The 12590-nt window shown below is 49.1% G+C and overlaps 1 protein-coding gene across 6 annotated transcripts in view; it reads left to right on the top strand.

Annotated features, from left to right (window-relative positions):
• scrib (scribble planar cell polarity protein) overlaps window positions 1–12590 on the top strand; it is a 46089-nt gene that overhangs the window by 17785 nt on the left and 15714 nt on the right. For 3 of the 6 annotated variants that reach the window (XM_058060747.1, XM_058060743.1, XM_058060746.1), the window contains exons 7-27: window positions 1159–1233; window positions 1318–1462; window positions 1697–1815; window positions 1953–2152; window positions 2228–2394; window positions 2457–2584; window positions 2665–2787; window positions 2856–3041; window positions 4056–4439; window positions 5268–5330; window positions 6704–6793; window positions 6878–6955; window positions 7028–7360; window positions 8330–8410; window positions 9152–9391; window positions 11045–11155; window positions 11222–11398; window positions 11479–11595; window positions 11657–11845; window positions 11956–12075; window positions 12445–12501. In XM_058060747.1, coding sequence (XP_057916730.1) covers window positions 1159–1233; window positions 1318–1462; window positions 1697–1815; window positions 1953–2152; window positions 2228–2394; window positions 2457–2584; window positions 2665–2787; window positions 2856–3041; window positions 4056–4439; window positions 5268–5330; window positions 6704–6793; window positions 6878–6955; window positions 7028–7360; window positions 8330–8410; window positions 9152–9391; window positions 11045–11155; window positions 11222–11398; window positions 11479–11595; window positions 11657–11845; window positions 11956–12075; window positions 12445–12501 — 3183 coding nt within the window. Of the gene's footprint in view, window positions 1–1158; window positions 1234–1317; window positions 1463–1696; window positions 1816–1952; window positions 2153–2227; window positions 2395–2456; window positions 2585–2664; window positions 2788–2855; window positions 3042–4055; window positions 4440–5267; window positions 5331–6703; window positions 6794–6877; window positions 6956–7027; window positions 7361–8329; window positions 8411–9151; window positions 9392–9500; window positions 9519–11044; window positions 11156–11221; window positions 11399–11478; window positions 11596–11656; window positions 11870–11955; window positions 12076–12444; window positions 12502–12590 lie in introns of all 6 variants that reach the window. The other 3 variants (XM_058060744.1, XM_058060745.1, XM_058060742.1) reach the window with 2 other exon arrangements.

Raw genomic sequence — 12590 nt, 5'->3', positions numbered from 1 at the left:
TCGGCGAATCGGAGCGCCACGATGCGGCCATCCGATATATGCGAGGGAAATTTAATGGAAATGCATTGGAACGGGACTGGAGATTTTGCCCGAAATAGTCGAAATCCGTTATAAAAAATCCGATATATGCAATGAATTTTTATTGGAAATGCATTACAGAAAAATCGGTTCTTTTTTTATCTGTCCGTTGTGAGCGAATTTCCGATATATCCGAGTCCGATATATCCGAGGTTTACTGTATTTGACATGATTATACTGTCATTTTTGTGTTATTTTATGCCTAAATTGAGTTTTCAAGCATACAAATGGCAAAATGAACTAAAATCCAAGTATAAGGCATTCAAAAGACGCATTCAAAGACTATGAAATGTAGTATTTGACATAATCGTATGTCATTTTTGGGAAAACACACCAGCATCAGAACTGATTGGCGGAACAACAGGCTTACATCGCCGGTAATAAAAATCCCAAATACAAACTACTGTTGCTGAAAGTCATCTCTGAACCTCTGACGTCACTTCCTGTTTACCATCTTCACACAATATTTTATTTTTGTCTTAAACGGCTCATTTATATCTTATTTGGGATCGTATAGATTGTGTTATTTTATGCCTAAATTAAGTTTTCAAGCATACAAATGGCAAAATGAACTAAAATCCAAGTATAAGGCGTTAAAAAGACGCATTCAAAGACTATGAAATGTAGTATTTCACATAATCATATGTCATTTTTGGGAAAACACACCAGCATCGGAACTGATTGGCAGAACAACAGGCTTACATCGCCGGTAATAAAAAAAAAAAAATAATAAAAACTACTGTTGCTGAAAGTCATCTCTGAACCCCTGACGTCACTTCCTGTTTACCATCTTCACATGTATCGTTACACACAATATTTTATTTCTGTCTTAAACGGCTCATTTATCTTATTTGGGATTGTATAGATTATTTTATTTCATGTCTAATGATGTCGAAAACTGTATCGCAGGACGTTATTCCCTTTAAGCGTGCAGATTCTGTTGATACGCAGAGATCACATGATGTTTGCAGCAGCCGCCTCAAAGCCTCGACTAGCGGTTTCCACTCTGACTCTTAACTTCCTGACTTGGCAACACCAACCCAAACTTATTCTTATTGTCTTGTTTTCTCTTTGGTTCAGCCGGACACCCTTGGCGCTCTGCCCAACCTGAGGGAGCTCTGGCTGGACCGGAACCAGCTCTCCTCGTTACCACCAGTAAGTTCCTTTTTGAGGTTTGTTTATGTTGTTTTTTGCAGGTAAAGAAAATGGTCACCCCCGTTGATATTTTTGTGTCTGTAGGAACTGGGGAACCTGCGGAGACTGGTGTGTCTGGACGTGTCGGAGAACCGTCTGGAGGAGCTGCCGTCTGAGCTCAACGGTCTCCTGGCGCTCACCGACATGCTGCTGACACAGAACCTGCTGGAGGTGGTTCCAGACAGCATTGGTGAGCTGGAGAAGAAACAAACACTGCCCTCTAGTGGAAGAATAATGCTAGTGCCACCATTGCATTAAGCGTATATATATTTTTTCTGATGCTAATAACATGCATTAAAAATCCCAACTGCTGTCTTAGCTTTGAAAATTAGTGTCATAGCTAATAATATAGTTCAATAATAATTTATTAATTTTTTTCTAACCCATCTAGATGGTTAAAATGTTTTTTTTTTGTTTTTTTTAGGAGGTCTGAAGCAACTGTCCATTCTGAAGGTGGACCAGAACAGACTGACTCACCTGACTGATTCCATAGGGGAGTGTGAAAATCTGACAGAACTCGTATTGACTGAGAACCTTCTCCAAGTAAGGCTGCAAAAATTAATTTTAATAAAAAAAATAATAAAATAAATAAAAGCAAAATATTATAATAAAATAAAAAAAATAATAATTAAAAATATTATTACATAGAAGTACTGATTTTTATGTCGTCCCCCGGTTAGACGCTTCCTCGCTCGCTCGGCAAGCTGAAGAAGCTGACCAACTTGAATGTAGACCGCAACCGCCTGGGCGCCGTGCCCAAAGAGCTGGGGGGATGCGCCAGCCTCAACGTGCTCTCGCTCAGAGACAACCGCCTGGGGAAGCTGCCCGCCGAGCTCGCCGACGCCACCGAGCTTCACGTGCTGGACGTGGCCGGGAACAGGTTTGAAGCACACGGGACGTCTTCAACGGAGAGCGCCGTTGTCTCACCCCCACTCACCCACTTCTCACCCTCCAGATTACAAAACCTGCCTTTCGCCTTGACCAACCTCAACCTGAAGGCCATGTGGCTGGCAGAGAACCAATCGCAGCCCATGCTCAAGTTCCAGACGGAGGATGACGAGCGCACGGGGGAGAAGGTGTTAACGTGCTACCTTCTGCCTCAGCAGCCTTCGCCCAGCCTCGGTGAGAAGCACCTGGTTACATGCTTCTCCGCGCTGTGGATTGACATTCTTTATTGTCCACAGAGAACCTGCTCCAGAACAGCGTGGACGACAGCTGGACGGACAGCAACCTGAACAGGGTGTCTGTGATCCAGTTCCAGGAAGAGACCAAGGCGGAGGACGAGGACGACGAAGCCGCCGCAGAGCGCCGAGTAATTGCAACGCCTTAATGACTTAACGGAGAATCGAATTGTGGGTCTTCTATGAAACGTTGTTGACGCTTGTTCTTCAGGGCCTTCAACGCCGAGCCACGCCCCATCCCAGCGAGTTAAAAGTGATGAAGAAAGTCATCGAGGAGAGACGGAACGAGGCCTTCACGTCCAGACCTGAGGGCGATCAGTCCTCCGATGCGCAGGTACAACGCCCGCTTACGATTTTCCGATTGACCCGGAAGTCTTTCTTATGTGCTTATTTTGCTCTCAGGAGAAACGTCTCAGTGATCTTTCCAACCAGAGCCACGACTCGCACGTGTCCGACAGCACCCTGTCGGCCACCTCCCACGAAGAGAGGCGGGAAGGCGTCGTTCCGTCCCATAGAGAAGACCTCGTGGACGGTCACTTTAATCAGGAGGAGGAGGACCTTGACGAGATGGAGGTGGAGTACATCGAGGTGAGCGGAATTCAAGCCCCCGCTCGGTCTTGTCACGATTAATGGAATGTTTTTTTTAATTTAAAAAAAGGGTGGTGCAGCAAAGACGAAAATGGTGCGCGCTCACAGACGGTGTCGCTCGCTACGTTGCAGAAGAAATGCTTCCATTCAATACTGTTGAAAAAAAACGACATATTGGGAAATGTTACAAATGTTTGACAGACGGAGAACGCACATGTCACAAACCTCGATCACAATAATGAAAAAAATATCGATAATATCGAATATCACCAATAATTTGTATTCATTCATTAATTCATTTTCTACCGCTTATCCTCACGCGGGTCGCACGGGTGCTGGAGCCTATCCCAGCTGTCCACCCTGGACTGGTGGCCAGCCAATCACAGGGCACATATAGACAAACAACCATTCACACTCGCATTCATACCTATAGACAATTTGGAGTCGCTAATTAACCTAGCATGTTTTTGGAATGTGGGAGGGAGCCTATCCCAGCTGTCTTCGGGCGAGAGGCGGGGTACACCCTGGACTGATCGCCAGCCAATCACAGGGCACATATAGACAAACAACCATTCACACTCACATTCATACCTATGGACAATTTGGAGTCGCTAATTAACCTAGCATGTTTTTGGAATGTGGGAGGGAGCCTATCCCAGCTGTCTTCGGGCGAGAGGCGGGGTACACCCTGGACTGGTCGCCAGCCAATCACAGGGCACATACAGACAAACAACCATTCACACTCACATTCCTACCTATGGAAAATATGGAGTCTGCAATTAGCATGTTAGCAACCTAGCATGTTTTTGGAATGTGAGAGGAAACCGGAGTACCCGGAGAAAACCCACGCATGCACGGGGAGAACATGCAAACTCCACACAGAGATGGCCGAGGGTGGAATCGAACTCGGGTCTCCTCGCTGTGTGGGACTGCTTGCTAACCACTCGTCCGCCGTGATAATTTGTATTTCAATTGTAATTCAAACCCCAAATCTTGCCGCTCTTCCTCCGCTAGCCCACCGTGCACTTTGCAGAGGAGCCCATCATCCGCGGCGAAGACGACGACGACGAGGACGGCGTCAACGACGACGAGAGAAGCGACGACGACGCGGAACGGCCGCCCTTCCCCTCCGAGAAGCAGCGTCTCATCAGGAAGGACACGCCACACTACAAGAAGCACTTCAAGATCACCAAGCTCCCCAAGCCGGAGACCGTAGCGGCGCTCCTGCAGGGCTTCAGTCCCGACGGCCTCGTCTCGCCCGCACGGGCTGACGAACGGGAGGATGACGAGGAGGAAGACGACGACGACGACAGCTTCGGCACCCCGCTGCTGCGGCACAGGATGGAGGCGTCCGAGCTGGAAGACAGCCGGTACCACATCAATTCCAGTCAGGTCAAGGTAAAGGAGGGACGTCCACGGGAAAGTAGGACACTTAAAGCCACAGTGTACATTTTTTTTTTGTTTGTTTTTTTTTTGGTTCCCTCCCCCTTGGGGCGGCTGCAGGCCAGATTTTCGCTCTCTGACGCTGATCAGTACTAAAAACCTCACCGTACATGTCAGCTGGCCATTGCTTTAATCATTAATTGCGTAATTTCTCATGCTTTGTGTGTGTGTGTGTGTGTGTGAGAGAGTGGAGTGGAGTGGGTGGAGTCCACCTGTTATTATAATGAACCACTTAATTGATTGTAGGTGATTGAATGAAAGAAATGCTAATCAATGTCGATGTGTGTTAGCGTGTGTGTGACCAGAAGATGTATTGGCAGAGCTGGATCGGGACCAGTGAGCTTTTGTTTTGATTTTATTGAACAAACCCCCTCACCCCCGACCCCCCAACCACCCCTCATTTATGCCTCTAAATTGATCATTTCTATAATCGATTCTGCTTTCCTCCAAATAGGTTTATTCTCTCGCTTCTATCCAAAGCTGCATGGTTTTAAATGTGGATCTTTCTGCCCCAAAAACTGGTTTTCGTGCCGCAGCTCTTGCCTTTCCATCTCTGCCTGTATTTGCTTCTGGTGGCTGGGTTGGTGCGTGCGTGGTTTTTATTGCCCTTAAAAAAAAAAACGAGGACATGGGATGTCACACACACAGAGAGAGAGCGAGTGTCTGGACAGTTGAGGAGGATGAGTGTTTTGATTTTATTTTGGAATTTGGAGTGTGAGCGTTTTATTTTGTCGGGGGGCCTGACTAATCCGCATGCTTGTCGCTGGTTCCTGTCCCTAACAGGGGGTGTCATTTGATCAAGTCAATAATCTGCTGATTGAACCTGCTCGAATTGAGGAGGAAGAGGTCTGTACCTTTGCTTTCCTGTCCACTTTTTTGCCCCCCCCTCCTTTCCCGACTCATTTTCTTCAAATCCCGCATGACATAATCCGAGCCAATCACGCTAGGGACCCCCCCCCCACCACCATTCAGTGAGAGCGGCAGAACCTGAATGCAGCATTCTATTTAACTCCAAATTAATTACTTTTATATAATTATAGTTAAAATATGACTTATATCTTAAAAATCCAAACAAAATAGTACAATATTGAATTTAATTAGGCGGCACGGCGGTCTGGTGGTTAGTGCGCAGACCTCACAGCTAGGAGACCAGGGTTCGGTCCCCGCCCTCGGCCATCTCTGTGTGGAGTTTGCATGTTCTCCCCGTGCATGCGTTGGTTTTCTCCGGGTACTCCGGTTTCCTCCCACATTCCAAAAACATGCTAGGTTAATTAGCGACTCCAAATTGTCCATAGGTATGAATGTGAGTGTGAATGGTTGTTTGTCTATATGTGCCCTGTGATTGGCTGGCGACCAGTCCAGGGTGTACCCCGCCTCTCGCCCGAAGACAGCTGGGATAGGCTCCAGCACCCCCCGCGACCCTCGTGAGGAAAAAGCGGTAGAAAATGAATGAATGAATGTAATTAGTACAAATTAATATTATATGACAGCTTCATGTTCTGCCACGTCTTCTGCGCTCTTTCTGCTTCTGCTACTTTGCCCCCACCCCCCCCTTTTCTCCGCGCTGTGTTGCCAGGTCTCCATTTTTTGTTTTGTTTTGAAAAATCTAACACATACCCGAGAGGCTAAATGACCCCCAGGATGGTAGATATTAATGATAACAACAAATTGTTTATCAAAAATATCGTGCTAAATAACCCGCCATGGGGCCAAAAAAAAAAAATCGGAATTCATAGCAAAAACCGAGGTACCGCTGTGTAGTGTTAGAATTTAAAAATAGAGTTGGAACGCCGCGGCATGGTTCCTCTAGTCTTCTTTTCCATCGTGGCCGTAGTACACCACTTCCTGTTTTCATTCTCGAATCCCCCCCCCCCTTTCCCTCCCCATTCTGCATGACCTGTATACATACATAAATACGCACTTTATCCGTACTTTTATTCCATGTTTATCCCACATTTGAAAGCCTCTTCACATAAGAGTACGTGAATGCAACTGAAGAGAGCGTTTGTACCGTTTTTGATGTCTGTTTAGCGATTTTGAAAAATAATCGAAATTAAGAAGCCAGTTTAAGAATTGCTCTTAAACTGGCTTTAGAGTCCAGACTATCGTTCTGGCCGATGGAGAGAGAGAGAGAGGGTCTCAAACCTCTTTCCACGCTGCTCGGCACCGTGTAGCCGTTTGCATGTCATGTGTGTTGACTCCGCCTCCTCGCCTTGCAGCACAACTTAACCATACTGAGACAAACAGGCGGCCTCGGCATCAGCATCGCCGGCGGGAAAGGCTCCACGCCGTACAAAGGGGACGATGAGGTCAGAGCACTTCCTGGATGGAGTGGATGTGTTTGGTAACGCAGCGCATGAGGGGGTTACTTGTAACGTGTTCTTCTTCTGCAGGGTATCTTCATCTCCAGAGTTTCTGAGGAGGGTCCAGCGGCGAAGGCGGGAGTCAAAGTGGGAGACAAACTCCTGGAGGTACAACATTTCGGGAAAATGTGCAAAAATGTCACACTTAAGGCGGGAAATGATGTCAACTCTCCGGCGCAGGTGAACGGCGTCGACCTTCACGAGGCCGAGCATCACACGGCGGTGGAAGCCCTGCGGAGCTCCGGCGCCGCCGTCTCCATGACGGTCCTGCGCGAGCGCATGGTGGAGCCGGAGAACGCCATCACCACCACGCCGCTGCGGCCGGAGGACGACTACTTCCCGCGGGAGAGGCGCAGCAGCGGGCTGGGCTTCAACGTGGACGGCGGTCCCGGTCCCGGCGGCGGCGGCGGGCCTCTGCAGCGGCTCTCCACCTGTCTCATGCGCAACGACAAAGGGCTGGGATTCAGCATCGCCGGCGGCAAGGGCTCCACTCCGTACCGCACGGGGGACACGGTTAGCTTATTTGCTAAATCAGGCGGCACGGCGGTGTAGTGGTTAGCTCGCAGACCTCACAGCTAGGAGACCAGGGTTCGATTCCACCCTCGGCCATCTCTGTGTGGAGTTTGCATATTCTCCCTGGTATTTCTCCGGGTATTCCGGTTTCCTCCCACATTCCAAAAACATGCTAGGTTAATTAGCGACTCCAAATTGTCCATAGGTATGAATGTGAGTGTGAATGGTTGTTTGTCTATATGTGCCCTGTGATTGGCTGGCGACCAGTCCAGGGTGTACCCCGCTTCTCGCCCGAAGACAGCTGGGATAGGCTCCCTCCCACATTCCAAAAACATGCTAGGTTAATTAGCGACTCCAAATTGTCCATAGGTATGAATGTGAGTGTGAATGGTTGTTTGTCTATATGTGCCCTGTGATTGGCTGGCCACCAGTCCAGGGTGTACCCCGCCTCTCGCCCGAAGACAGCTGGGATAGGCTCCAGCACCCTCTGCGACCCTCGTGAGGAAAAAGCGGTAGAAAATGAATGAATGAATGAATATTCTCAGAAGGTTCTATTTGTGTCGCCGGGGGGGGGGGACGCTAGATATGAATAGCGTGACTCGGACACATGATAGGTTCTCTGTAAGTGGAAGGGGCCCGGCGAGGCGTATATTTGGGCTCCCCGAGAAAACCGGGCTCAGCTCACACCGCACGGAGAATAGAGAGAGAGAGCGGCTCCAATTTAGGCGGGTCCGGCTGTAAGTGCGGAATGTTTTTGGGAAAAGGATGCAGCGTGGCTAGCTGCGGTTGCTGTGCACTTTGCTCATGCATGTGTTGACACGGTCCGTTTTCTGTGTTTTTTTTTTTTTTTTTTTGCTTGAGTTTTGTATTGCGCAACCAACCAACCAGTCAGTCCTGCCTGCTTTCATGCATGAAGACGGACATCATAATAAAGAGAAACTTACACATTTACTTTGTTTTTGTTTTTAGGGGATCTACATCTCTCGCATTGCGGACGGGGGAGCGGCCCACCGAGACGGCACGCTACGCGTCGGCGACCGCGTCATCTCTGTGAGTAGATTCCACCCTAATCAGGCCGCACGTTACACGAGCGACTCGCTGTATTTATACATCCCGGTTTCAAAGTGGTGAGGCTGACTGGGCATGCAAAGCTTAATTGCAAAGCCATTTTTTTTTTTATTGTTAGTGTTTCCACTTCCTGTACTTCAGTCTTCCTTCTTCCTGCAGTTTCTCATTGTCCTTCTTTCACCCTCCCCGCCGCATGCTTACTATTGCATTACCTCCCTTGCCTTTTTGGAGTGTTGGCTAAGGTGTCGGGAGGTGGTGGTGGTGGTGGTCGTGGTGGTAGAGTGTCCCGAACCTGTCAAGGCCGCTGACATGGTGGACACGTGTGTTACCATAGCAGCGGCCCAATGGCAGCCACGGTAAGAGGTGATACTGTCAGGCCAGCGCTGACCTCTGCTTGTCACTTAGGACCTTTTTTTTTTTTTTTTTTTCTCGACTGCATGCCTGAACGCTTACCCCCGTTTATTTCATACTGAAAATATGCCTTTAAGAAATTTGCTGCTTGCCTTTGTGTGCTTAAGATGCATTTTTTTGGCGTGAGTATCATGCTCGCATTTGTTTTTTAAGTACATAAAGGCAAGTAAATATATTTATTTTGCTCGTTTTTCTCCTATTTCAGCTTGCACCTCTATACCGTCTTTTCCTCTCGTTCCCGAGAGCGGTCAGAGCTCTCTGTCGCACACACTGTGCCAATGATAGAACCGGTTGTCGTTATTGTAAATCCAGATCAATGGTGTAGACATGACAGAGGCCAGACATGACCAGGCAGTAGCTCTTCTTACCGGCACCTCGCCCACCATCGCCCTCCTGGTGGAGCGAGACCCCAACGCGCCGCGTTCGCCGGGCCTCTCCCGGCAGCGAGCCCACTCCCCTCCACCCCCGGAACCCTCGGATTCTCCGGACCAGGACGAAGAGGGTCTTCACGGGAACCAACTGGGACAGATGGAGGATGAGTACCCCATCGAGGTAAGAGACCGGACTACCTGGAATCGAACTTTTTACTCTGAAGTTGAGTCATACCACGTTTTTTTTTTTTTTCTATTTGGCTCCTTGCATTATAATTGCTGCTGTCCAGTTCCACAGAGGATGCATGGTATGACTCTGAATCAATGGAGTGTAGCGATGTAAACAACCCAAATACTGTTTAGTTTTAGTGAGTAGATTCTTAGCAGCAAATACGCATAGCAAGTGATCAATGTGTGTTTTGTAGGGGTGTCACAAGACGCTCGGTTGATTCCCGATATTGGGACGACGGGACGAGATTTCAATGAAAATGAATATATGACAATATAGCAATCTACTAATGAGATCGCTACTTCATTACCTCGCATTGCTCTGGATTGAGGCTGCACGGGGGACGAGTGGATAGCGCGCAGACCTCACAGCTAGGAGACCCGAGTTCAATTCCACCCTTGGCCATCCCCCGTGCATGCGTGGGTTTTCATTCGGGTACTCCTCCCACATTCCAAAAAACACGCTAGGTTAATTAGCGACTCCAAATTGTCCATAGGTATGAATGTGAGTGTGAATGGTTGTTTGTCTATATGTGCCCTGTGATTGGCTGGCGACCAGTCCAGGGTGTATACCCCGCCTCTCACTCGAAGACAGCTGGAATAGGCTCCAGAACCCCCGCGACCCTCGTGAGGAAAAAGCGGTAGAAAATGAATGAATGCTCTGGATTGAGGCTGCACGGCGGACGAGTGGTTAGCGCGCAGACCTCACAGCTAGGAGACCCGAGTTCAATCCCACCCTTGGCCATCTCTGTGTGGAGTTTGCATGTTCTCCCCGTGCACGTGTGGGTTTTCTCTGGGTTTCCTCCCACATTCCAAAAACATGCTCGGTTAATTAGCGACTCCAAATTGTCCATAGGTATGAATGTGAGTGTGAATGGTTGTTTGTCTATATGTGCCCTGTGATTGGCTGGCCACCAGTCCAGGGTGTACACCGCCTCTCGCCTGAAGACAGCTGGGATAGGCTCCAGCACCCCCTGCGACCCTCGTGAGGATAAGTGGTAGAAAATGAATGAATGAATAAATAATTCGGTTAGAGTACGTTTTGGTTTGAGTCGGACCTTCTGAAAGGGAATCATGACACTAACCAAGGAGGATTAAATAAACTTGAATAATGTCAGAGGCTGCACAACGGACGAGTGGTTAGCACGCAGGCCTCACAGCTCGGAGACCCGAGTTCAATTCCACCCTCTCCCACATTCCAAAAACATGCTAGGTTAATTAGCGACTCCAAATTGTCCATAGGTATGAATGTGAGTGTGAATGGTTGTTTGTCTATTTGTGCCCTGTGATTGGCTGGCCACCAGTCCAGGGTGTATCCTGGGATAGGCTCCAGCACCTTTGCGACCCTCGTGAGGATAAGCGGTAGAAGATGAATGAATGAATGCTCTGGATTGTGTGTATGCTAGCGGCCCCGCCTCCACCCACTGAGACAGTATCACTGACAAAAGGGCTCGCTCCGTTCACGTCCTTGTTCACTAATAATTATCGTTCCCCATGACAAATCCTGTCCCATCTTCATCTTGCGAGATCTTTTGACACCCAGTGAGTGTTCAGACGGTCCTTTTAGTTTTTCCACATCCTAAGAATATTACATTCATTTAAACAGGAAGTGACTCTGGTCAAGTCCGGGGGCCCTCTCGGTCTGAGCATCGTGGGAGGCAGTGACCATGCCAGCCACCCCTTTGGCATCAACGAACCCGGGGTCTTCATCTCAAAGGTACAGACCCGTTATCCTGTTTTGCCCCTTCTAGATGATACAGGCCCCGCCTCTTCCCATTTCCAGGTGATCCCTCACGGTCTGGCGTGTCAAAGTGGGTTGCGCGTCGGCGACAGGATACTGGAAGTGAACGCCATCGACCTGCGTCACGCCACGCATCAGGAGGCCGTGCGCGCACTGCTGGCCAACAAGCAGGAGATCCAGATGCTGGTACGCAGGGATCCTTCGCCGCCTGGCATGCAGGTCGGTTTATGTCCAGATTACCGACGCCACACCGCAAGCGAAACCGTGTGCCGATGCATTAGTTTGCGTTTATGTCGCAGGAAGTGGTGATCCATAAGCAACCCGGGGAGAAACTCGGTATCAGTATACGGGGCGGAGCGAAAGGTCACGCCGGGAACCCTTTTGACCCGACAGACGAGGGAATCTTCATATCGAAGGTACCGCCATTTCAATTCCGTTGCTCAATTTCGGTGGAGCTGAGAATTCCGATTCAAACAGGTGAGCTCCAGCGGCGCGGCGGCACGAGACGCCCGACTCCAGGTGGGCATGCGCATCCTGGAGGTGAACAACCACAGCCTGCTGGGAATGTCGCACACGGAGGCCGTGCGGGTGCTCCGCGCCATCGGCGACTCCTTGGTGATGCTGGTGTGCGACGGCTTCGACCCGCGTAAAGTGGCGACTGCGGAGGCGAGACCGAATGAGGAGCATTATGTCTGTGTGGAATTCCACGTTCCGTCTGATGACCGTCATTCCCGCATACTAAATGTTTTTTTTTTTTTTTTTTTTGGTATCTCCAGGCATCTCCTGGCATTATTGCGAACCCTTTTGCAACGGGAATCGTCCGTAAGAACAGCATGGAGAGCATCTCTTCCATAGACCGAGACCTGAGCCCGGAGGAGATGGACATTATTCAGAAGGTACGGGAAATTTGCATAAAAGGAAGTCATTAGCATGCAATGCAAACCGGACTTTTAACAGTATTCCCGAGTCATCAACATACCGGGAAAACGCTTTGGCTTTTCAGTTTGTAATCAGTCAAGTTGACGCGTGAATCAAATGTTTTGTTCAGCGTTTTTTTTTTTTTTTTTTGTCGGGGTGTTAGCGTGGAGTTTTACTGCCTCCACTCATGCATCAGAGCACTCGAAAGCACCAGCGTGGACGTTTATTTTGTCCCACACAAACTCCGAGTGGGGGTGACGGACTCGTAGATTTAATGGAGCTCCCCCATTGTTTCCTCGGGCTTACTTAAAGCAGCAGTAAGGACTCGGAATGTTGCTCTTCCCCAGGAGTCGGAGATGGTGAGGGAGACGTCGCAGTGGGAGAAGGAAGAGATGGAGAAAGTGGTGAGTGTGGAAATCGAACGTGGTCACCGGGTTCGGGCGTGCGCGTCATCGAAGCCCCTCCTTGTTGTGTTTGACAAGCTACTCCCGCT

Source organism: Doryrhamphus excisus, chromosome 21 (genome assembly GCF_030265055.1).
Source record: "Doryrhamphus excisus isolate RoL2022-K1 chromosome 21, RoL_Dexc_1.0, whole genome shotgun sequence".
Lineage (NCBI taxonomy): Eukaryota > Metazoa > Chordata > Actinopteri > Syngnathiformes > Syngnathidae > Doryrhamphus > Doryrhamphus excisus.
Note: the sequence above shows the minus strand (reverse complement) of the source record. Positions and strands in the feature narration are given on the sequence as shown.